Source organism: Symphalangus syndactylus, chromosome 16 (genome assembly GCF_028878055.3).
Source record: "Symphalangus syndactylus isolate Jambi chromosome 16, NHGRI_mSymSyn1-v2.1_pri, whole genome shotgun sequence".
Taxonomy (NCBI): Eukaryota; Metazoa; Chordata; class Mammalia; order Primates; family Hylobatidae; genus Symphalangus; species Symphalangus syndactylus.
In genome coordinates this window covers 69,897,556-69,923,798 of record NC_072438.2, presented here as the reverse complement: position 1 = coordinate 69,923,798, position 26,243 = coordinate 69,897,556, and the positions used below count along the sequence as shown (strand labels likewise).

At 39.3% G+C, this 26,243-nt stretch overlaps 1 protein-coding gene and 1 long non-coding RNA gene across 7 annotated transcripts in view; one reads left to right on the top strand and one right to left on the bottom strand.

Moving 5' to 3' along the window:
• RAI14 (retinoic acid induced 14) overlaps positions 1-26,243 on the top strand; it is a 179,524-nt gene that overhangs the window by 146,409 nt on the left and 6,872 nt on the right. For 5 of the 6 annotated variants that reach the window (XM_055246698.2, XM_055246700.2, XM_055246699.2 and 2 more), the window contains 11 exons: positions 3,933-3,997; positions 7,993-8,050; positions 8,778-8,848; positions 11,233-11,339; positions 11,986-12,164; positions 12,399-12,427; positions 13,791-13,877; positions 14,798-14,884; positions 19,008-19,062; positions 21,946-22,064; positions 23,168-24,703. In XM_055246698.2, the coding sequence (XP_055102673.1) occupies positions 3,933-3,997; positions 7,993-8,050; positions 8,778-8,848; positions 11,233-11,339; positions 11,986-12,164; positions 12,399-12,427; positions 13,791-13,877; positions 14,798-14,884; positions 19,008-19,062; positions 21,946-22,064; positions 23,168-24,703 (2,393 nt within the window). The remainder of the gene's footprint in view (positions 1-3,932; positions 3,998-7,992; positions 8,051-8,777; positions 8,849-11,232; positions 11,340-11,985; positions 12,165-12,398; positions 12,428-13,790; positions 13,878-14,797; positions 14,885-19,007; positions 19,063-21,945; positions 22,065-23,167; positions 24,704-26,243) is intronic. The other variant, XM_055246705.2, reaches the window with a different exon arrangement.
• LOC129465047 (uncharacterized) overlaps positions 8,963-26,243 on the bottom strand; it is a 30,819-nt gene continuing 13,538 nt past the window's right edge. Inside the window, exons 2-5 of the long non-coding RNA XR_008651849.2 lie at positions 20,277-20,414; positions 14,691-14,839; positions 11,458-11,563; positions 8,963-9,706 (exon numbers count right to left, since the gene is read on the bottom strand). This is a non-coding gene — a long non-coding RNA (uncharacterized lncRNA). The remainder of the gene's footprint in view (positions 9,707-11,457; positions 11,564-14,690; positions 14,840-20,276; positions 20,415-26,243) is intronic.

Genomic DNA, 26,243 nt, shown 5'->3' with positions numbered 1-26,243 from the left:
TCTTTCCGTGTGGAAGCTACCTTAAGTTTTGCCACTTTATTACTGAGATGCAGTCACCTTCAATCTCAAGATCCAGTGAGAACTGGTACAAAGATCTGTTACCATAAATCCTGCCCTGTAGAATTTTTGAAAAAAAAAAACAAAACACACACACACACACACACACACACACAAAACCACCTTTCAAAATCTATTACACTGGCTCTTTTTATTCTTTTTATCCATGATTAATGTCTTCAGGATGGTCAAATTGGTATAATTTCCTACTTTTTAAACTTTTGACTGAATTTAAGTTATAGAAGCAAGAATCTGTTAGCATTTTTTAAAGCTATTTTTCCACATGAAATGCTTGGAAGTCTGAGAATTTTTATGGATGCTTTACAAGTAATTTTAAGAGCAAAACACTGTCAGAAGATAAGGCCTTGGATGTGGTTATAGCGCAATATCAACTGTCGTGTCATTTTAGATTGATATTACTTAATTCTTCCCTGTTTTTTCCAGCTATCTTAAGAATTGAATACATGGTCATAGTCTGAGGTAGTTTTAGGGAAAGGTGCCCTATGGCCAGAGCAGCTGGGTCATTCTACTCAGACACCCTTTAAGTAAAAGGGTTCTTAGACTACTTGTAATAGTCCAAGACTCTTAATTTATAAATATCATTAGTCTTTTATTTGCAGGCAGAATTCTGCTGGAATGCACTTAGGATTGCCCTTGTTATTTGCCCATAGGGAAATTGCTTCCTGATATTCTAGACAGATCCACAGCTATATGGGAGCCAGAGATGCATTGTCTCATCATAGTTGGATTCTGTCACTAAAATAATATTTTGTCCAGAAAATTTTGCATTTGGAGAGAGAATTTTGTGTTAATATTAGCAATGAGAGACATCTTACTTCAGTGTTACAGTGTTCAGGGAATGATGCGTCATTCGGATTTTGAGACTATTTTTAGTGAAAAATACTTCTGTGCTGCTCATTAGAAAAACATCACAGGGCTGGGGAATAAAAGAATTTTTGCTTCTATAGAAACCCGGCACTTCCAGGCATGACTAGAACACTTACTCAAAGTAAAAAGAAAACCTGTTATTTTATAGTAAGTTGTTTACATCTCCCAACTATCTTGTCTTTGGAGAACTGTGCCTTTTTCCAGTGGGTGCTGCTTATGCAGAACAGCTTTTGTCCACAGCAGGGACAAGTTAATGCATTGCGTGCACAACATAAATGGTCTCCATCTTACAATCAGGACGTGTTCCAAAACTTCATTTGTAAGGCATTTGTTTAAAACTCAGAATGTGCTTGTCCATAGAAACAGTGGTATAAGTGATGGTTGGAGGGCCAAGCTACTCCACCAAAGCCTATTTAATGCATCATGTAACTAAACTCATACACAGTTACACTTCATACACTCTGGAAGGAGGGATCTCATAGAATATAACAGGAGGAGGAGGAAGAGAAAATCTTTGTCTTCTTACTTCCAAGAATATCTCTTCCTTCATTTTTAAATTTTGTTCATCCTCCTCCTTATGGGGAGGGGACAGAGGGATTCCTGTCTCTCAGTATCTTGTGCTGATGAAACAACTCTCCCTCACACCTACCCTAAAAATCTCTCCGTACAGCTGAACTCAAAATAGAAGGAATCAGATCATTTGACTTTACACATTTTTGTGCCATTCACGATAGCCCTATGGCCCACTAGTTTTTAAATACAGTGTTTCCTAGCTATATGATTCTCTAATTAGTGAATTTCTGGTCAGTGTTACAGACTGAAGACTGATTTAGAAAGAAAAATGGGGCCGGGCGGGGTGGCTCACGCCTGTAATCCAGCACTTTGGGAGGCCGAGGTGGGTGGATCACCAGAGATCAGGAGTTCGAGACCAGCCTGGCCAACATGCTGAAACCCCGTCTCTACTAAAAATACAAAAATTAGCCGGGCATGGTGGCATGCACGTGTAATCCCAGCTACTTGGGAAGCTGAGGCAGGAGAATCACTTGAACCCGGGAGGTAGAGGTTGCAGTGAGCTGAGATGGCGCCATTGCACTCCAGCCTGAGTGACAGTGAGACTTTCTCAAAAAAAAAAAAAAAGGTATTTGGGGCCTGGGCCACCATCCTATAAAGAAGTTGTTGGCCGGGAATGGTGGCTTACGCCTGTAATCCCTGCACTTTGTGAGGCCAAGGCAGGAGGATTGCTTGAGGACAGGAGTTTGAGACTAGCCTGGGCAACATAGTGAGACCCCCAGCTCTACCAAAATTTAGCCAAGTGTGGTGGCGTCCACCTTGGTCCCAGCTACTAGGGAGTCTGAGGTGGGAGGATCACTTGACATCAGGAGATTTGGCTATAGCGAGCCATGCTTGTGCTACTCCACTCCAGCCTGGGCTTCGGAAAAAAAAAGAAAAGAAATTGTTCCTCGAAGTCAGTGATTCTGATGAACTGGGCTTGACATTGCCCCCCAGGGGACATTTGGCAATTTCTAGAGACATGTTTGATTGTCACATTTGGACCTCTAGTGGATAGAGGTCAGCGATGCTGCCTAACGCCCTGTACTGCATAGGACAACCACCCACAGCAATTGTCCAGCTTATAAGGTCAGTGGTGCTAAGGTTGAGAAAGTGCTTTAAACATGTCCTAAAGTATGGGAGTTATCTACAGGTGTTATATTAGGTCAAATAGCTTGGGAAATCCAGGATTAAGAGTTTACTAGGTGTGGTGGGGTATCTGGCAGTGGTCAGGTCCTCTGCTCTGACCCTCTCCCCAGGTCCCCCAATCCAGACATTTGAAATTAGCATACCCTCTAATTCAAATGGACAGAAATGTATTAAGAGCCTACTGTGCAGCAGCAGTGTTGTCCATACTAGAGATACAGCAGGGAATCAACAGGGGTGTCTGTCCTCACCAAGCTTATATTCTTGTAGGGGGAAAAACAATTAACTATATAAGTGTGCGTCTGTATAGAGAAAGAGGTAAAAGGGAATGACAGAAGCTGCTAAGTGCTATGAAGGATAAAGAAATAAAGCAAGGAGTAGGGGTAAAAGAGTTACGGAGAAATTGGAATTTGAAACGAGAAAGTCAGGAAAGGCCTCATTGAGAATTTTACAACTCTCCCTTCTTCTATATAAGAACTTTGAAAATCAGAAAACTCCAGGTAATTTCCATTCAGGGCTGGAGTACATTGAGAGGAGAGGGAAATGAGATGTCAAGAGTAGGGGCTGAAGTGTGTGGATCTTTGATGTATTCTGCTGGCTTGTGGGTTGCCTTCACTGGATTCCTCAGCCTGTGATGGGTGTAGCCTGGCATGGCTCTTGTGGACCCAGGATGTTTGGCAAACATATTGACGGCTGAAAGCAGAGCTGCTGAGCTGCATTATCATGAGTCCACCGCAAGCGTCTAGCCTGGAGCTGCTTCGCACCCCAAGAGAACAGCAGTTGGAGCCTGTGAACGTCATCCAGTAGGTGGGATGGGGGATGCTCGATTCTCCCTACTCTCAAGAATAACAGTTCCAGCCCAGGCATAGTAGCTCATGCCTGTAATCCCAGCACTTTGGGAGGCCAAGGCAGGAGGACTGCTTGAGCTCAGGAGTTCAAGGTCAGCCTGCGCAACGTGGCGAAATCTCATCTCTACAAAAAATACAAAAATTACCCAGGTGTGGTGACATGCTACTTGGGAGGCTATAGTCCCAGCTACTTGGGAGGCTGAGGTGGGAGGATCACTTTAGCCCAGGAGGTTGAGGCTGCAGAGAGCCATGATTGCGTCACTGCGCTCCAGCCTGGGTGACAGAGTGAGACCCTGTCTCAAAAACAAAAACAAAAACACACAGTTCCGTCTTTTTTGGAGAACAATATATTTCCTTATAGCTGTCTTCTCATAGATAAGAAAGAGATTTTTTTTAAAGTGTGGCCTTTTTAAAAAAAATTATTATTTGAAAAAATCCATTTAGGACACAGCGCCTTACATCTCGCAGCCAAGAACAGCCACCATGAATGCATCAGGAAGCTCCTTCAGGTAAGGTGGTGACAACTTAGAATTGTAAATGTGTCGGTTTTACAATTCGAAAGTAATCATATTTGTGAAAGAACAAACACACCCTCCATACACACTCCTTTAAATACTGTCCCCAGTCCTGTGTTTCCTAAGAAGCTTCATGATTGAAATGATAGCCAAGGAGAAGATTGTCTCCATAGCAACTCCACTGGCAGAGAAGAGGATCTAATCAAAATTGGAGTGTCTTCTTTTGGGACCTAGCCTTTTTCTCCCCTTTATTTGGTTCCTCCTTTTCTTTGCTGAAGGACTTACACCCTCTGAATAGTGTAAGTTTTTAAAACATGATTTCTAAGCTGTTGGAGATCCTTACCATACAGGATCTCCAGTATCCTAGTATTGTGAAATCATCAGTAGAATGCAGCTCTTCTTTGAGAAGCAAAATTTCAACCATTATTTCCTCATATATAACTTGATGAGCTTCAGTTCTTGGGTTTCGTTTAAGTCCTTGGTTTTATTCTTCTTTATAATTTTCAGCCAACTCCCTGGTTCAATAATCTTGCCAGGAAGTTTGTAACGATCCCTTAAAGTGATGACTTCCATAAATCTTTAAAGATTAATATTTAATGAATTCCCAATAGCCATCTATACGGTAACATCCAGTTGTTGCCAGTCAAAATGCAAACTGGCTGTTTTCAGGAACAGCATAGAGCAATAAAATACGTGTTTGCTTGTACTGTCTGTTCTGTTGAACTGTTGTCTTGGCCTTCACAAGCACTATTTGGGACCCAGCATCTTGCTTTAATTTGGCTTTGAAATTCTAATGCAGAGATGTGGTCACATTCTTCAACTTGTCCTGCGCTGTTGATCACACAGCTTCTTGTCTTGCGTTACATGATGCAAGCTATTGCCAGTTCCAAGAATGCTTAACCTTAACAGATCTTTGAAGCTAAATTCAAGAAAAATAGATTAATGTCTGTAATGTTGTATTATGAGGCTTCCCTTTGAAGACAACTGAAATAGAACTTTTCTGACATGCCTCTTCTGGGACCAGACACTCTGGATAAGTGAAAATCATTGCTCAAGCACTCTGCCTCCATATCCTTGGCCCTACCTCAATTTTTAAGTAATTGATTTATGTTTGAAATCTCCATTCCCATTCTGGCTTGGCTATCCAGACTTTGCATCTGACTCTGATTTTAAGGAAGAATTAACCTGACAAGCTGGATGTTCTCGTGGGCAAGAACCAGATATTCTAGTCTCTCATGTAATCTTATATCTGGTTATGCAAATGGATTGGTTTTTCTTCGGAATCTTTGAAGCCTTTAAACAGTTCCTTGTGCTGTTTTAAAATTAGGCCAAAGCATGGTAAGTCGTAACTTAATCTCCATTCTTCTTACCACGGAAGGGCAAACATTTCACTAGTGTGGTAGTGTGTTATTACCTCCTCTCACTGCCAAACCATCCAGATTGTTCTTCTTCCTGGATGGTGGTTAAAACCTCAGCCGTGTCCTCCTGTTGGGCTGTTTTCCCAGGTCCTGTTCCTCTTTGCTCTCTAGCCAGTTCTTCACCTCTTGTCTCAGTAGCCCAGACTCCCTGTGCTGTGATCCCCATTTCCTCCTGCTGCCCCCCACTCCTATACCCTCTGCATTTATGGATCTCCCTGGGCTCTCCAGGCTTTTGCTCTTATTGCCCGTCTGCTGGAGCCATTTCCCCTCTCCAGTGGCTACCAAGGTAAAGTTCTTCCTTCTCACGGTAGTGAGCACAAATAGAGACTTTTGAGATTCTTCAAATTCAAATAAGCTCTCAGGCGGGGTGCAGTGACTCACGCCTGTAATCCTAGCACTTTGGGAGGCTGAGGCGGGTGGATCACCTGAGGCCAGGAGTTCGTGACCAGCCTGGCCAACATGGTGAAACCCCATCTCTTCTAAAAAATACAAAAATTGGCCGGGCCTGGTGGTACATGCCTGTAATCCCAGCTACTCAAGAGGCTGAGGCAGGAGAATCACTTGAACCTGAGAGGCGGAGGTTGCAGCAAGCCAAGATTTCGCCACTGGGTGACAGGGCGAGACTTCATCTCAAAAACAAACAAAAAAACAACAAAAAACAAACGAGCTCTCTCCCTCCCCGAACCCTCAGCTATTCCTCCCGCCCTTTCTCATACTGTGTTTCTGGGGCACTGTGCATCGTGTCAAGCAGTGACAAACAGCAGCCCGTATTCCAGTGGGGCTCCCAGTCTGGTAAACAATCCACAAATAAACATTACAGATTGCACAGCAGTAAAAAGGAAGCTAACGGGTTACTGTAAGAGAGGAATCAGAGGTGGAGGTTCATGGAAGGCCTCGTGAAGGAGGTGATATTTAAGCTGAGACCTCCCAAGGATGCAAAGAGCCACAAGAAAAGCGTTCTAAGCAAATGGAACAATGTATGCAAAGGACCTGAGGTCAGAAAGGTGCTGGCCAGGGAGGGAAGAAAGCCAGTGTGTGGGCCTGGGGCAGAGCAAGTAAGGAGGAAAGTAGCACAGGATGCAGGGCCTTGTATGTCATGATGGGCTTGACTGCAGTTCATCCTAAGTACAGCATGGAACTGTGAGGGGCTTTTAAGTAGACAGTGAGAGTCACAGTTTTAGAAGAGAATTCTGATTGTTTAGAGAATTGATAAAAAGGGGAAAAATGCAGAACTGGGGAGACCTGCCAGGAAGCCACCTTAGCTGTTCAGGTGAGAAGATGCTGTCCTAGAAAAGGATGTTGGGAACAAGAAAAGGAAGAGGGTAGATTGGAGGTGAGTTTTGGAGAAAAAAATTGACAGGACATGGTGGTCCACTACATATGGGATGAGGAAGGGGGAGGAGGATGAGGAGGAATCAAAGCTGAGTTGCTGGTTTCTGGCTCAATGTCTAGACTGATGATGATGCTGTTGATGGAGAAGGTAGTCAGGGAGGAGCAGTTGGGGCACGGGGGAGGGGAAGCCAGAGATTTTGGCTGGGCCTTTGAGATGCTAATAAGACATCAGAGCAGAGATGTGAAGTAGGCAGTGGGTTATCAAGCCTAGCCCTTGACGACGACAACTGTTGTGTGTAAGAATACAGGCCCTAGCCCAGCCTGTCTGGGTCTGAATCTTGGCTCTGCCATTTACTGTGACTTGAGCAAATTATCAACTTTTTTGTGCCTCCGTTTCTTCATCTGAAAGTGGAAGTAATGATAGTATCTACCTCGTGTTGTTAGGGGACCTAAAGCAGTTCTTTGAACAGTGCCTGGCATGTGAGAGCTAATACTTAACATGGCACTTATTGCTGTTACTGTTAGGATCTCCACATTTGGGAGTCACTAGCGTCCATTCTTCTAGATGATATTTCAGGTTGTGGGTGTGGAGGAGCTTACCAGGGAAAAGAGCTTAGAGGAAGAACACTGAGGAGCCCTGAGGTTTTCTGTTTGGCTAGAGGAGGAGCCGCAAGAGGAAAAGCAGAGTAAGATGAGCCAAGCAGGGCTCTAGGAGCTGAGAGGTTGGAGAGAGGAGAACAGAAATGTTTATTGTCATTGGAAACATGAAGGTTGTTGGTGACCTTGACCAAGGCCATCTCCTTGGACTCGAGAGGGGACACCCAACTGCAATGGTTTCAGGAGTGAATGGAGGTGAGGGTGCATGGACCGCATGTGGGTAATCCTTAAGAGAAAGCTGGTTTCGTGAAGGGGGACAGAAAGGGCAGGAGATGGGGGAAAAGATAGGATCAAGATGAGAGAGCCTAGAGCATGTCTATTAGCTGGTGGGGTGCTGGAGTGGTGAGGGAAGGAGAGGAACAGACAGGTGAAGCAGCAAGGAGAGAAGAGTTTGCCCATCCCAAAGACATGAGTCTCCTTCCCCATAGGAGACTACAGGCCCCTGGAACACAGCAGTTGGGGCTTATCTAAGTTAATAGTCTTCCTAATAAGTCACATCATAACCTTGCAGGAAAAGTCTGAACTGAATAGAATTGGTGCAGGGTATTTTATTATATGGATGTATTTATTTTTCTCTTATAGTCTAAATGCCCAGCTGAAAGTGTTGACAGCTCTGGGAAAACAGCTTTACATTATGCAGGTAACTTTCATTCTCCTATTTGTCTTCTTCTGCCATTAGAAACACCAACTTTTCTTTTTCCTTATTCAGGCCAATTAACCTTCCATACTATTCCTGGTGCTCTTTTCTGTCATCATTTCTAGACATTCCCATTTTCCTCTGTTTGTAAAACATACACAGTTTTACCGAGGCATATGCCTAGAATTCATCAATTGCTTTGCCACCTAACCACTGAAAATTATCACGATTAATAAATTTTAACTAATTTAAGGTTTATTTTTAAACTAAGAGATATTCTAAGCATTTGTAGATTTCAGGTAATGTGTGATACAGACTTTCTAATTTGAGGATTATTATGAACATCCGTCAATTTTATTTACTAACATTTTGTTTAGTATGATTACACAACTTCAAGTGACAAACGTTGACACTGAACTATGAGTGATTAGATTTACACATATGTTTTATTGCTAGTTGTGGAAAAGCTAAGCCCTGTGAAAACCTGAGCCAAATATTTGCCTAAAGGCAACTGGCAGTCACTGGCTTTAGGCCTGCATAACTCTGAAATTAAGCAGTAATTTTAAACACCTCACTCTTAACCTTCCTAATACCATTTCTCTTCAATGCAACTAGAGTGAATATATGTAGAGTGGGTAGAATATGAACATTTCCTTCCTGAAGTATCCGATACCCCTGGTTGTGAATAACTGTGTGATTGGCTGTGGTGTTTATATTTTCCTTCCTCCAGCGGCGCAGGGCTGCCTTCAAGCTGTGCAGATTCTCTGTGAACACAAGAGCCCCATAAACCTCAAAGATTTGGTAAGTACCAGGTGGTCACTAGAGGCAGAGGTAGACACTGGTTTCTAGAGCTCAGTAGGATACCTCTAGAGTCACTGAGACTTTAGACTAGCAGTCCCCAACCTTTTTGGCATCAGGGGCTGATTTTGGGGAAGATAATTTTTCCATGGAGGGGTGGGGATGGTTTCAGGATGAAACTGCTGCAGCTCAGGTCATCAGGCATTGGAGTGCACAACCTAGATCCCTCGCGTGCTCAGTTCACAATAGGGTTTGTGCTTCTATGAGAATCCAATACTGCCGCTGATCTTATAGGCAGTAATGCCCACTCGCCTGCCACTTACTCCCCGCTGTGCAGCCGGATCCTAACAGGCCACAGACTGGTACTGATCTGCAGCCCCTGGGTTGGGTACTCCTGTTTTAGACAACTAAGTATTGGGCAAATTCTATTGCTTTTCAACCTAGATTCTCTTCTGCAAAATGGATTTATGTATTATTCTTAACCCTTTTCCCATTTGCTCCAAGAATACTCACCAGTGGCGTTTGGGGATACAGCATTTACCTCAAGATAACTTTGCCACGAAATATCTCATTTTTATTATTACTATTTTCGCATCACTCTAGTATATTGACTTTGGAAACAAAAGACATCATTCTATTTATAGCATTCTGTTTTTAGTAGTGGTATTTCCATTTACAAAATATAGTAATTCTCGATCGCTGAAAATGTCAAATCCTAGAAGACGTAGCATTCCTATGTGTGATGTTAGACATCGTTCTCAAAGAATTCCTGGCTGAAGATTCATTTGATGAATCCGATTTTTCTGAGACAGATGATTCTGATGATTCAGACGATTCTGATATAGTTCTGTTTAGAAATAACTCCAGGAACAGTTTTTATATTTTATTTTCACATTGAAAATCAGTCAGATTTGCTTCAGCCTCAAATAGTGTGTTTATATAAAATTAAATGAGCTCTGGCAGAGAGCTGCACTTTTTTTTTTTTTTTTTCTAAACTGGGAAGAAGGTTAATTGGCTTCTAAAACATTAATAAAACATTTTGCAGCATATATTTCCTATATAGGTATATTTATTTCTATGGCTATACATGTTTTCTACCATCAATGTAATTACAAATAAAGCTTAATTTCTTGATTTTTAAAAATAAGTCTAAATAGAAATTTTACTACTTTCTTTCTGCACCCCATCTATCACCTTGGATATCTTCTACTTAGAATCTCCCAACTTTGAAGACCACTATTAGGCTATTTTAACTTCACAAGGCTACTTTGAGAATAAATTTATATACCTATCACATGGTTATGTCATGGGGTTATATTTCATGTTGCAGCATGAGAACTAACATGCATACACTTATATTTGATGGAGATACTGTGAAGTGACTAAATGGAATCTGTAAATAAATTCATATTCCTTGAAGTTCAGTACTTCCTAAGCAGAAAGTAGTATAACTTCACAGAGATAGTGCCCAGAAATCTGTCTGAAATTCTTTATGACAACACTCAATCTTTAAGCAGCACTTGTATTTTTAAATAGTTGGATATATTGTAACATCTTTTCCCTTTGCCTATTGAATGCTTCTACCTTAAAACTCAACTCTCAATGGATTTATAGGGTATATTCCAGAAAAAAAACAAAATAACAGCTTCTCTTTATGGTTTGTGTCAGACCTAAGATTACAGAAAATACTTATGTATATTCTTCTAGTATTTTTCTTCATTTGTTTTATATTGTAATGTTTAAATGCTTAATCCACCTGACATAGTTTGTATATGAGTTGGAGACCTAGATTTCCTTTTTCCCAAAGGGGTTGCAATTGTCATGACATAATTATTCTTTCTATCCATTTCTTTATCTAGTCATGTGTTAGTAACAGACATAGGCTCTTAATTTATGTTATATTTTGATACATAGCAAGATTACTAAAGGGTACACTTTCTGGTAAAAGTGGAATGGCAGGATATATAATGATTAGTGCACTGGGAATAAGCTGCCTACAGGGCAGTGGGATCTTCTGGTGTCGTGCGGAGACACGCCCTTCCTTTCTCCAGCACCATCCCTCAGTATACCCAGTACACTTGCCTTGAGCCTTTACACACTTTGTGTTCTGCCCTCTCTCACAATCACCCAAACAGTGATAGCCAAGGGCACAAGCAGCCGCAAGAAGCTGGAGCTCCTATGTAAAAGCTAGCATTCAGTAAAATTCCATAACAAGAGTTGTGCCAACATACAATTGTGACTCTATAGGGGTACAGAATATCAGGATGGACCAGATATTAGATCAGCAGTCCAAGTCAGGAGAAAAATGTGCAAAAAACAGGGGCTGACTTTTGCACTTCTGGCATTTTGTGCCTGAGGTAAAATCTAAATCTGAATTTGTCTCCTAGGATGGGAATATACCGCTGCTTCTTGCTGTACAAAATGGTCACAGTGAGATCTGTCACTTTCTCCTGGATCACGGAGCAGATGTCAATTCCAGGAACAAAAGTGGAAGGTACTCCAGAATTAGGCAGAAATCATGTGACTTCAGTGATATCCACATTCTGAGGGTATTTCAAAATATCACAGCTATATTTTGGATCATTTGTTATAAGGGATTTTTAACTTCTTACCTTTTTAAAGTTCTACTGTTTCTGATAATCAAGAATCTATGTTGACTTTAAAGCAATTTTCCCCAGACATCTGCAGACATCATTGCTGGCTAAGTCTGTGAGGAGACTATTAAATGCTAATGTGAATAAACAATGTCCTGTGACTTCCTATGCAAAATAAAATAAACCTATTGGTTGTTTTGGAGAAATGCTCTTAGAAATATATATGGTATTTAAAATGCTTGAGGTAAAACACGATTCATGCCAGTCATATTAAATCCCATCATATTGTGCTAAATAGTGTAGAAGATTATGTTGTTTGACTAAATGTGGTTTAATGTTTTGATTTAATCTGTAGTTTAAAACAAAACAAAAAAAAACACCTAATTTCATCTTGATTGCATTCCACTTCGAATTCTCCGAAGATTAAGTGTAATAAAGGTTTAACTGCACTTAATCTTCTTTTCTCTTTTTTGAAGACAACTGATTTCCCAAGAAAGACTTTTTACGTTCTCTTAGTACTAATTTTGTGTCTCTTTTTTCCTTTAGAACTGCTCTCATGCTGGCCTGCGAGATTGGCAGCTCTAACGTTGTGGAAGCCTTAATTAAAAAGGGTGCAGACCTAAACCTTGTAGATTCTCTTGGACACAATGCCTTACATTATTCCAAACTCTCAGAAAATGCAGGAATTCAAAGCCTTCTATTATCAAAAATCTCTCAGGATGCTGGTATGTAAAAGAAAATAGCCAATGTTGTTTTAAGTTTATCCACTCCATTTTCCCCAAAGGATAAAGGAATGTGTGCAATATGATACATTTTATTATTCTTTTAAACATATTCTTGCAGAAAAATGGAGTGTTAATAAATATTGTATATGGTGTATGTGTGTGTATCCCCCCACCCAAAGTGAATATGAATCGTTATGCTTCTTATAGTTCTTTTTTTCACTTTTTCTTCTATAGATTTAAAGACCCCAACAAAACCAAAGCAGGTATTTATCTTTGGGGGAGGCTTTTATGTTTCATTTATGCTTGTGGGAATTTAAAAATGTTCAGATTTAACCCCTCTGGTCCACTAGTAAAGTAATAAAGACTATATTGAAAATACTTAGGGACTGAAATATCTTTGAATAAATGAGTCATTGTTATAAGGTGTTAAAGGTTGCCAGGCCGGTGGCTCACGCCTGTAATCCCAGCACTTTGGGAGGCCGAGGCTGGCGGATCACCTGAGGTCGGGAGTTCAAGACCACCCTGACCAACATGGAGAAACCCCGCCTCTACTAAAAATACAAAATTAGCCGGGCATGGTGGCGCATGCCTGTAATCCCAGATGCTCGGGAGGCTGAGGCAGGAGAATCACTTGAACCTGGGAGGCGGAGGTTGCAGTGAGCTGAGATTGCGCGATTGCACTCCATCCTGGGCAACAAGAGTGAAACTCCATCTCAAAAAAAAAAAAGGTGGTAAAGGTTTCCTTAATAATTTGCTTTATTTCAAAAGCATGTAACTTTAAACTTGCTACTTATATGTTCATCTTTTTCTGAAATGTACTAACTCATACTTCCTATTGGTGTGAAAATGTTTGATGTGGCTTAAACTCTGTGACTGAATAACACTGTTTTAAATACTTGTAATATCACATGAGCTACAGAGCTACAGCCAGAAAATGTTAGCTATTTAATGAAAATAAGAGAATTTAGCCTTTTCTTTTAATTAGGGTTTTTCTAGAATGTCATGTAGTGTTACACAAAGTAGAAATTGAGTTTGCCCTGTTATTGTGTAGTTTTTTTCTAAAAATATATTGTCACTATCTTTTTTTTTGACGAACAGTATATGTTTGGTTGTTTATTTATTTACACATCTACGTTCTTGAAGAAATCATAAACAGCAAATACTCAATACTGAATTTATGTGCTAACTGTATTACTTATCAGTAACCTTCAAAAATGAAGTTATCCCTTTCCCTCATATTTATAGTCTTTAAAAAAAGGAATGGAAGTAATGCAGATGTGTGGGAGATACCATTGCTTTTCATTAATACAGAAAGCTGACTATGATTGTATTCTGGATTCTAAGTTGTAGTAGACCTCAACCTCTACTTTCCCAGTTCTCCACACCAACCTAATCTGGTTTTGGCTCATGTGTTTTTATTTTCTTGCTATTAAAGCACGGGCTGCTAGGAGAATACTTGCGCATGCATATTATTTATTTTTATGTTGGTAGCAGATTTCAGATTTTGATAAAGTAAGAAATGCATGAACTTTTGAGGTTTTTCTCATGTGTTTGATAAAGCTACTTGCCCAGACTTTACTAACCAAACTAACCCACCTCCATTCTTTGGACTGTGATAACTTTCAGCATGACCAAGTCTCTAAAATAAGCTCAGAAAGAAGTGGAACTCCAAAAAAACGCAAAGCTCCACCACCTCCTATGAGTCCTACCCAGGTAAAAACAAAAGCAAACCAACAATCAATAAACGCACCACAAGAAAGCCATAAATTTGTCATTTTGTTTAGGCCAAAAAGGAATGTTTTAGAACTGACCTTTAAGTGCATATTTAAAATTTTCCTTAGCAGTTTTAAATTACAAATTGTGGTAAGAAGGATTTTGATGATTAGTATGGAAATAATGTTGATTCTTATCTATTTTTAAAAAAACAGTAGAATGGAGTAGACTCTTTTTGAAAAGTCTCAAGGAAATTTCTCAAAATCTTATCACAGAAACTTTCCCTTAAGATAAGTTCAATTTATTTTTCATTCCTTCTGTTAAAAGATCTAGTAAGGAGTGGGAGAATGAGTGGCCAGTGAGGCAATTAGTTGAAAATGAATTTCAGTTAGTTTCTTAAAACATTGCTAAAATATATTTGCCTTTCTAATTGCTTTTAAGGTTGGCTAATATTAAAAGTAGTTTTCATTTCTGAGCTTTATAGTGACCATTGCATAGAGGAGGAAGCAAGGTAATCTATGTAATGGCAGGTAAAACATATCGAGATTTGTTATTTAAAAATTCATAGGCCATGAAGAGAATAATCCATATTTAAATAGGGAGGAATAGTTCATCTCATAAGTATTTTTTAAATGTATGTTAGCATACTTATTAATATTCTTAACCTGCAATAGAAGTTTTATAGATTTTTTAAGAAGTGATTCTAATATAGGAGCGAAGTTATATTCTGTAAACTTTCAGAAAGTATTTGAAGTAGCTGAACTGCACTGAAAATATTCTACCCTTGAATTAATTGATGCCAAGGATACTTACCGTTAGATTTCATTGCATTGGTTAAACAGGTTGATTCTTCGGCACTGGAGAAGAGGAATTTGAAGATACATTCTTTATTGATGATTTTCATTTTGTTTCTTTTTTAGTTGAGTGATGTCTCCTCCCCAAGATCAATAACTTCGACGCCACTGTCGGGAAAGGAATCAGTATTTTTTGCTGAACCACCCTTCAAGGTATTTCCTTTCTGTATTCAGTTTTGTTACTGTATTTTAAGATACATGATAGACTTGCTTTAAGTTATATAATACTGGGAAAAACAGAATATACTTCTGAATCATTGGTTCACAACCTTTTCACCATAAAGTACCCCTTGATTATTTTTTCTGGCATGGACCCCATAAAGCAAGAATGATACAGCTAGTTTGTATCCATAATAATTTAAAATTTTTAAAAAAATAATTGAGTGAATAAATTAAATTTACAAACCAATAATTGATTTTCTTCATTAAAAAAAAAAAAAGAGACAAGAGGGCTGGGTGCAGTGGCTCACACCTGGAATCCCAGCACTTTGGGAGGCCAAGGTGGGCAGATCACCTGAGGTCAGGAGTTCAAGACCAGCTTGGCCAGCAAGGCGAAACCCTAACTCTACTAAAAATACAAAAACTAGGCCGGGGCTGGTGGCTCACGCCTGTAATCCCAGCACTGGGAGGCTGAAGCAGGTGGATCACGAGGTCAAGAGATCGAGACCATCCTGCCCAACATGGTGAAACCCCGTCTCTACTTAAAAGTACAAAAATTAGCTGGGCATGATGGTGCGCACCTTTAATCCCAGCTACTTAGGAGGCTGCTGCAGGAGAATCACTTGAACCCAAGAGGCAGAGATTGCGGTGAGCCGAGATCGCGCCACTGCACTCTAGCCTGGCAACAGGGCGAGACTCCGTCTCAAAAAAAAAAAAGAAAAAACAATACAAAAATTAGTTGGGCGTGGTGGCAGGTGCCTGTAGTCCCAGCTACTCAGGAGGCTGAGGCAGGAGAATTACTTGAACCCAGGAGGCAGAGGTTGCAGTGAGCCAAGATCGGGCCACTGCACTCCAGTGTGGGCGACAGAGCGAGTGTCTTATGGTGGGGAGCAGGGACAAAGTTTACTTATATGGAATCTAAAAAAGTTGAACCCATAGAAGCAGAGAGTAGAATGATAATTGGGGGAGTGGTGGGAGGTATTGGGGAGATGTTGGCTAGAGGATACAACATTTCATCCAGATAAAAGGAATAAGTTCAAGAGATCCATGGTACGACATGGTGACTATAGTTAACAACAACGCAGTGGATTCTGAAAATCACTCAGAGAGTAGATTTTAAGTGTTTTCATCACAAAAAATGATAAGTGTGTGAGATTAATTAGCTCCATGGCCATTTCACATTATGTAAGTATTTGCAGCCATCATGATGTACATGATAAATACATACAACTGTTATTTGTCAACTAAAAAATAAATTAACTTTTTCAAAAATAAGGTGTGGAAGTTACCAGCTTCTACCTGTTATTCTCCTCATTCTTTCCTGAATGCAGAATATTGAGGAAATGCCAAAAATTATATTTCAGGAACTTCTCTATTTATAATGAAATATTCTAGATTGGATCCTGGGACAGAAAAAGGCCATTATTCGAAAAACTGGCACAATTTGAATAAAGCTGTAATTTAGATAGTAGTAATTTACCAATTGATAAATGTATAATGGCTACATCTGTTGTAAACATTAGGAGAAATAAGTGAAGGTTTCTATCTTGCAACTTTTTTGTAAATCTTAAATTGCTCCGAATACAAAGTGCTAAAGTTTTTTTAAAAAGAGACAAAGATAAGAACTTACTAGATAACCAGTCTTCTTACCCAATTAAGTTTATATTAATTCCAATCAAAGAGACAGAAACTTGTGTTAATCTCTGTTGTCTTACTGAGAATTGTATAGTTAGTTTTTTTCCTGACTATAAAAGTAATATGTATTTATTTTACAAATGTTAGAAAATCCATTAGGTCTTATCCACCTGGTTCTGTAGATTTGTGGTTGGAAAACATTTTAAGGAAGTGGGAGGATATTTCCATTTAATATCTGTTTATCTAACATACTGAGAAACTGTCTTCAGGGGGGAAATAAAATTTATAATTGTCAACATGAAATTTCAATATTTTATATTTACTTACTTTCCCTTATTTAGAATTACTAAAGATGTTTTCTTTTAACTTGGATACACATTAATCTGAAACAGATTCTATCAACTTATCATTTCCCTCACTTTAGACTTTACTAATAAACTCTTCAGATGAATTTCTATGTAAGACAAGGCAACTATACTCTTACAGTTAGTACGATAATATCTTCTGATATGACTGTGCCTCAAAGAAGCAACGCAATCCAAAGAATAATATCACAAATCATGATTTTTCAGAGGTAGAGTATAACAGACTGTCATTTCTGAAAAAACAAAAAAACCAAGATAAAAAGTGACATTTATTCCTATGTTAGCTTAGGAAGGAGAAAAAAGTGATATCTAGGCCAGGCTTGGTGGCTCACAGCTCAAGCCTGTAATCCCAGCACTTCAGGAGGCTTAAGCGGGTGGATCATGAGGTCAGGAGATCAAGACCATCCTGGCTAACACAGTGAAAGCCCATCTCTACTAAAAATACAAAAAATTAGTCGGGTGTGGTGGCACGCGCCTGTAGTCCCAGCTACTGGGAAGGTGAGGCAGGAGAATCGCTTGAACCCGGGAGGCGGAGGTTGCAGTGAACCAACATTGCGCCACTGCACTCCAGCCTGGGCGACAGAGACTCCATCTCAAAAAAAAAAAAAAGAAAAGAAAAAGTGATGTCTATTTAAAATGGCTAAAATTTAAAAAGACTGAAACTACCAAGTGAGGATTGAGGATGTGGCAGAACTAGAACTCCATTTCCTGCTAGTGGGAATCTAAAATGGTATAACTATTACCAGTTTGGAAAGCTGGAAGTTTCAATAAAGTTAAATATAAACCTAATATATGATCCAGCCATCCCCTCATAGGTGTTTACCAAAATAAATGAAATTATATGTTTAGACACAATCTTGTATGCAAATGTTTGTAGCAGCTTTATTCACAACCTCTCCAAATTGGAAGCAATCCAAATGTCCATGAACAAGAGAATAAAGATAATGAGATATACCCATATAATGAAATATTATCTGCCAATAAAGAGGAATGAACTGTAGTGCAAGTAACATCATAGTTGAATCTGTAAAGTCATCATGCTGAGAGAAGCCAGCCACCAAAAAATTCATACAGGATGACATTCCATTTATAGGAACTCTAAGAAATGTAAGAAAAAGAGTTGTGGTTGCCTAGGAATGATGTGGGCAAGGACTGGTTGTAACGAGGCATGAAGAAACTTTTAGGCACAATGAACAGATTATCTTGACTATAGTGTTGGTTCCATAGGTATACATCTGTCAAAACCTCTTCAAGGTGTAAACTTAGCTGGATGCAGTTTATTATGTGTTATATAGTGGAAAATATAAAAACAAGTAAATTTGTTATAAAAGTGAAAGGACTGCTTTTTGTAAAGATAAGCACTTAACTAAAAATAAGCTACTTTATTATTTAGCATTTGGGCTTTCACAAAGGTATCTCTGCTGAAAAATTCTCTTATAATTGACTGGCTCATTCGGATGCCACATTGTAATTTTTAGCAAGTCACTGTAATGTTTTGAAATGAGATCGTGGCTTTGAAATTCCAAGAATTTTAACAGTATATTAACAGACATTCAGGGACAAAGGATTAGAGAAAATCTTTAGGGAATCTATTGCCAATCTGAGACCGTATGATATTTATTACCATTTCCCTTAGAAAAGTTAATAATAACTTTAATAGCAGATAACTTATAAAATGATAAAGCTAAAAAATCTGCTTTAAAATATTTCAATCAATGTATAATGCATACATATAGAACTTCTCTTTGACTTCATTATGAAAGCAGTATTTGCCATCTCAGTTTTTAGTACATAACTCAGTAAATTAGCAATTACATAAAATTATTGTAATCTTAAATATATTTGCATTGTACTCACTAAATGAAACTTCTGAAAAATATTTAGAGAATATACCCTCTGGAACTTCTAAAGTTTTAGAAATTAAACTTAGTAGATAATTGTCACTTTTACTCATTTATAGCTTAAAATATCTTCTTTCTTTGAGATTTTCTAGCTGCTTTTCTCGTAGGATAATACCAGATCTGCTCTGCATAAGCTCAAGGAGGAAAGTCTGCTTGATTCTTTCGTGCAATGTTACATTGAGAAATGTTCTTTAAGTCATTTTTGTGTTTCAATAGGCTGAGATCAGTTCTATACGAGAAAACAAAGACAGACTAAGTGACAGTACTACAGGTAAGATAAGGAAGATCTGTTTTTTGGTTTTTTTTCCTTCAACCAAACTATTTCATGTCCATTTAAAGAGAGCAAAAGCCAAGCTGGGGTACTGTGTAAAAATGTCACGAGCCAGCATGTCCAGAGCTGCCAGTAACGCACAAGCTGAAGCGCTCTGTACTTCAGGATGCCTTCTTCACCTGCATTTTAAAGAGTCTCTGAATTTGAATTTTGAAAAATACATCTTTATTTTCATTTGTCCCAAACTGCATGTTAGCAGTTCCTTCATTTATGAGTACAGGGAATAAGCCTCAGTCGTATTAGCAGACCAGTGATTCTGTCACCAAGAGAATTCCTGTCACCTTACTGTTATTGCAGATATCTTGAAATATTTACAATATTGCTACTAAAAATTATGGCAGTTATTAGACCTGCTGCCAGATCTTGTTATTATTACCAAATAAGCTCTTAAGTTACTGTAGCCTATATATTTTATCTTACGTATTTAAAAATATTATGTTCAGATGAGGTCCATAGGCTTCTGCTGTCTGCTAAACCCACTCTTTGCAGCTGAGCAGCACATTATTTCATGAAGGGAGAATCCACCATGCCACCTCCGTGACTGTCCCCATCTAACTTTTCTACTTTGGATTTCAAGTAGACACACGCAAAGACAAGAATGTTCATGAAGTCATATGTAATCATATTGTCTTTATGATCATAGGGTTTAATTCATTTTGTCTCTTATAAGAGTGCCTCCTAAGAATTTACCCTTTAAGAATGTAACATAATATCTTCAGAATCCATTTAAAATGTAGAAGAGACGATTTCAAAGATCCGCTTTTGCTCCAGCATTCAGTGTCTTAATCTGTTGTGTATTTCATAGGTGTTTGGAGCCTTTAATTTGCAGAACTTAGAAATATTTTTTATTTATGTATTTATTGATTTATTTTAGAGATTGGGGTCTTACTGTATTGCCCAGGCTGGTCTCAAACTCCTGAGCTCAAGCGATCCTCCCACCTTGGCCTCCCATAGTGCTGGGATTATAGGCATGAGCCACCACACCCAGCCCTAGAAACACTAAACTTTCTAATTCCTGGAAGAGATCAATGTTAATATAACTAAACAAATGTTACATTGGGTACTTTAAAAACCATTCACTATATCTTAGAAGTAATTTTTATTTCTTAGAATTGCATTTATGCTCCTAATTCCCTAGTTTATTCCACACTCACCAGACTTCATGTCAAGGAAACTCAGAAAGCTGTGATTTAGGCATCAGACTTATGATGAGAAGCAAGGATTTCTATGAAGAAAGGTCATTTTGCATTCTTCCAAGTTAAGATTAAAGTTTTCATCTTTGCATTAAATGGCTGTGAGAAAATAAAAAGCATAGCATTAAAAATTTAGATCAGTGCTTTTCAAAGTGTGGGTAAAGTATTTACTAGCTTATAATAATTAAGGAGTTTGAGCTGGGCATGGTGGCCCACACCTGTAATCCCAGCACTTTGGGAGGCCGAGGTGGGCAGATCACCTGAGGTCGGGAGTTCAAGACCAGCCTGGCCAACGTGGCAAAACTCTGTCTCTACTAAAAATACAAAAATTAGCTATTACATAAAATTATTGAGATTTTATGTAATAGTTAATTATTGAGCATGCCTGTAGTCCCAGCTACTTGGGAAGCTGACGCAGGAGAATCACTTGAATCTGGGAGGTGGAGGTTGCAATGAGCCGAGATCATGCCACTGCACTCCGGCTTGGGTGACAGAGCAAGACTCCATCTCAAAAAGTAATTATAATACTAAGTTTGGACCAGAAATTCACACAGTTACTTCACTAAGCACATTGTTTTGTTCAGCTGACATACTTTTCGTAGGACTTTCTAGACGAAGGAAGCAGTACCTTGCATTGCATTCTGGAGGAAGTTTGCTATCTCAGTGAGAACCTTGAATACCACTCCTTAAGTTGCAATTTCAACATGATAATCATTAGGATGTCAGAAAGTTGTGGTTTACCAACAGGGATTACTGTGGGATTCAGAGAAGAGAAGACAGTTTCATGCCAGGGTGGTCATTGAATGCTTTAAGGACTGGGCAAAGTTTGACATGATGCTTAAGAATTCTCTAGGCAGAGAGATTCTGCAGGGCATTCCTGTGGATAAAGAATGAAAGAATCAGCTGTGTGTTGAGAATGCAGAGGGTGTGATGGGAACCATGAATCTAAGGAAAATAGGAATCTAGAAAAGTAGCAGTGTCATGAACCTGAAGAAGTAGACTGGGGCCAAATCATAGGGGCCTGAACCCAGATAAAGGAATTTGGAGATTAATTTTGGAGGGAAAACAAAGCACTTGACCCAAAGGAATGACCCAAACGAAGTATGTTTTAGGAAGACTGGTCTGACGTTGCTGTGCAGGCTACAGTTTCACTGGGAAGAAGAGAGAGGCAGAGATTTGTTGGGAAGCTGTTTGCAGAGTTTCCAAGTAAGGTGATAAAGTCTGAACTATAGTAATAGTGGTAGGGGGAAAGAAATAAACCAGATTCCAGAGACATTTCTAAAACGATTCACAGAACTGAGACTTACAAGGCACAGGGAAGAACCAAAAACAACCAAGATATGACACTTAAGCAAATGAATAGGAAATACATGACCAAATTCATCAATTTTCAGAATTGCCTTGTATACACATGTATCTAGTATTGTGCTAGCAACACCACAGTAAGGAAACCCCAGTTTCCTTTCTATATAAAATGAAAATTTTAGTTCACCCATCCAGCTGCTAGGGCGTTTTATAATTAGGACCAGGAAGAAGAACTGGATTAGGCTAGGAAGTGAATTTGTCTCAGGTTAGAGAAATAAGAGTTTAATTGTTTTATATTATTTTAAATGGCTTTCTCTTTCCCAAGGTGCTGATAGCTTATTGGATATAAGTTCTGAAGCTGACCAACAAGATCTTCTCTCCCTATTGCAAGCAAAAGTTGCTTCCCTTACCTTACACAATAAGGAGTTACAAGATAAATTACAGGTATATAAATAGATTGCTATCACGGACTATTCTGTAGAGTCAAGCTCTTGGTCTTTTCAGTAGTCAGATGTATTTTGTTTTAAATGTGTGCATTAGTTTCTTTTTAAAATTAGCTTTAAGCATCTTATAGTTTCAGATTATTTGTTTCATGAGAGTGTTATTCATTAACTCTTTCTGTAAATTATTCAACTGGTAAATTATAAATATACACATAGTATGATCAGTATTAAATATTCTATATGTTTAATAAATTATATAAATAAAACAAACAAAATTTATAGAAATAAAAATTCTATATAAAATATACTCCATACATAGAATGATACATAATATAATTATATATATAAAATTTTATATTTTGATTTTATATATACATTGAAATTTTGTTTTAAATTATATATGTGTATGTGTATATATATATATAAAATATTATCCATTCATTTAGTAAAGTTGATCACTTAACAGGTTTAAGAACTTGATAAGAAATGGCTGTACCAAAAAATAAGAAGAAGAAATAGCTGTACTATATATCGATTACCCCTCCTGGCAAGTAGAATGATATAAGAAATAAAGGAAATTTTTGAATTGGAGGCTTTGTAGAGAAAACAATTTTAGTGTTTTCAAAGTGACACAAATCATCTGTCCCAATAGAACCCAAAGCAAGCTTTGTGTCATTAGTCCCACTCATGTCCCAGACCGTCTTTTTTCATGGCATGAGAATACACACGCAAAGTGATCATGCTACTCTCCCGTACCAAAGTTGCGGATTTACTCCTCTCATTCTAGTTGCTTGCTTAGCTAACCGCACCTTTGGTATCCTTTTTTTAATTTTTTTATTTTATTTTTTTTGAGACGGAGTCTTGCTCTGTTGCCCAGGCTGGAGTGCAGTGGCGCGATCTCGGCTCACTGCAAGCTCCGCCTCCCGGGTTCACACCATTCTGTTGCCTCAACCTCCCAAGTAGCTGGGACTACAGGCGCCCACCACCACGCCTGGCTAATTTTTTGTATTTTTTTTTTAATAGAGATGGGGCCTCACCGTGTTAGCCAGGATGGTCTCGATCTCCTGACCTTTGGTATCATTTAATTCTTGCTTTTTTTCCTAGGCCAAATCACCCAAGGAGGCGGAAGCAGACCTAAGCTTTGACTCATACCATTCCACCCAAACCGACTTGGGCCCATCCCTGGGAAAACCTGGTGAAACCTCTCCCCCAGACTCCAAATCATCTCCATCTGTCTTAATACATTCTTTAGGTAAATCCACTACTGACAGTGATGTCAGAATTCAGCAACTGCAAGAGATTTTGCAAGATCTACAGAAGAGATTAGAGAGCTCTGAAGCAGAGAGAAAACAGCTACAGGTCGAACTCCAGTCCCAAAGGGCAGAACTGGTATCCTTAAACAACACTGAGATTTCAGAGAACAGCTCTGACCTCAGCCAGAAACTTAAAGAAACTCAGAGCAAATACGAGGAGGCTATGAAAGAAGTCCTTAGTGTGCAGAAGCAGATGAAACTCGGTCTTGTCTCACCTGAAAGCATGGATAATTATTCACATTTCCACGAGCTGAGGGTCACAGAAGAGGAAATAAATGTGCTAAAGCAGGATCTGCAGAATGCACTAGAAGAAAGTGAAAGAAATAAAGAGAAAGTGAGAGAGTTAGAGGAAAAACTGGTAGAGAGGGAGAAAGGTACAGTGATTAAGCCACCTGTGGAAGAGTACGAGGAAATGAAAAGTTCATATTGCTCTGTTATTGAGAATATGAATAAGGAGAAAGCATTTTTGTTTGAGAAATACCAAGAGGCCCAAGAAGAAATCATGAAATTAAAAGACACACTAAAAAGTCAGATGACACAGGAAGCCAGTGATGAAGCTGAGGACATGAAAGAAGCCATGAATAGGATGATAGATGAACTCAATAAACAAGTGAGCGAGCTGTCACAGCTGTACAAAGAAGCCCAGGCTGAGCTGGAGGATTACAGGAAGAGGAAATCTCTAGAGGACGTCACAGCTGAATATATCCATAAAGCAGAGCATGAGAAACTGATGCAATTGACAAACGTGTCCAGGGCTAAAGCAGAAGATGCATTGTCTGAAATGAAGTCTCAGTATTCAAAAGTGTTGAAGGAGTTGACCCAGCTCAAACAACTGGTTGATGCACAGAAAGAGAACTCTGTCTCTATCACAGAACATTTGCAAGTGATAACCACGCTGAGGACTGCAGCAAAAGAGATGGAAGAAAAAATAAGCAATCTTAAGGAACACCTTGCAAGCAAGGAAGTGGAAGTAGCAAAGCTGGAGAAACAACTCTTAGAAGAGAAAGCTGCTATGACTGATGCAATGGTACCCCGGTCTTCCTATGAAAAGCTCCAGTCATCCTTAGAGAGTGAAGTGAGTGTGTTGGCATCAAAATTAAAGGAATCAGTGAAAGAGAAAGAGAAGGTCCATTCAGAGGTTGTCCAGATTAGAAGTGAGGTATCACAGGTGAAAAGAGAAAAGGAAAATATTCAGACTCTCTTGAAATCCAAAGAGCAAGAAGTAAATGAACTTCTGCAAAAATTCCAGCAAGCTCAGGAAGAACTTGCAGAAATGAAAAGATACTCTGAGAGCTCTTCAAAACTGGAGGAAGATAAAGATAAAAAGGTTGGTGAAACTGTACTGCTATGGGTTTCTAGCAATAAGTCTTAGTCTCTTTGGCTTTTACTATATTAAATACTTCTAGTGTTGGCACTAAACTGGAGTGAACGCTCAGAGGCTCTGCACATGAACTTTATCTGTCACCAAAGCCACATTAAGAATAGTTTGTTGGGTTGGCCGGACGTGGTGGCTCACGCTTGTAATCCCAGCACTTTGGGAGGCCGAGGTGGGTGGATCACTTGAGGTCAGGAGTTTGAGACCAGCCTGGCCAACATGGTAAAACCACATCTCTACTAAAAATACAAAAATTAGCTTGGCATGGTGGCACACGCCTGCAATCCCAGCTACTAGGGAGGCTGAGGCAGGAGAATGGCTTGAACCCAGGAGGTGGAGGTTGCAGTGAGCCAAGATCAGGTCACTGCACTCCAGCCTGGGCAACAGAGTGAGACTTCATCTCAAAAAAAAAAAAAAAAAGAATAGTTTGTTGGGAATTTATATTTTAAAAACACATCTGCTGGGCATAGTGGCTCACTCCTCTAATTCCAGCAGTTTGGGAGGCCGTGATGGGAGGATGACTTGAGACCAGCCTCAGCAACATAGTGAGACCCCATCTGTACAAAAAAATTAAAAATTAGCCAGGCATGGTGGTATGAACATGTAGTCCCAGCCACTTGAGAGGCTAAGGCAGGAAAATCACTAGAGCCCTAGAAGTCAAGGCTGTCATGAGCCATATCAACACCACTGCATTCTAGCCTGGGTAACAGAGTGAGACCCTGCCTTAAAAAATCTTAAATAAGCAAACATCAATCTTCGGCCACTTCTCCTTGTACTAAAGCATTTTCACATATGTGGTGCATATGTGTCCTTTAAAAATCATTTTACAGAAGCTTTGCCAGTGTTGGGGATCAGAAGTGAACCTGCAAACTGGAAAGTATTTGTGATCCACCTGAAACTTCAAGTTCTTTTTCTGGATTCAGAACAGATTCCTCCATAATATGAAACTAAAATACTCCTAGACTTAATCCTGCTTCCCGAAGGTCCATGAGCTTCCCCTCAAGTCAGTGTAAATGCTACCCTTGCCGGTCCCTCCTTTGACAGGTATATAGGAGAGGAAGGGGGAGGAATGTGGGGACCCAGCAATTTGAGATGGCGCTGGACACAAGAGATGGTGCTGGCCATGCTGCTGGAGGAAGGAGGGAAGCAAAGGGGAAGTTCAGGGGGATGGTTCCACGCCTCAATTGGCTCTGCATCTCTAGTCCCCTGTCTCGGAGGTTCCGAATGGCATTCATGGGAGACTGCTTAACTCTATTCTTTTGTAATGAGTGTTTCAAAAGAGCTTTACCAGCCAGGGGAACGGGGATTAGGGAGTGGTGGGGTACGGTGGGGAGTTAGTTGTGTTTAAAGAAAAATGTCCAGAGATATCAGGCTTCCTAGGCCTTATTCCTGATCGCCCATGTCAGCAGTATTGGACAAAATATAGCTGTCTCCAAATAAAACCTGAAATCTTAATTCTGATTTTTTTTTTCAATCATACCCCTTTTAAGAG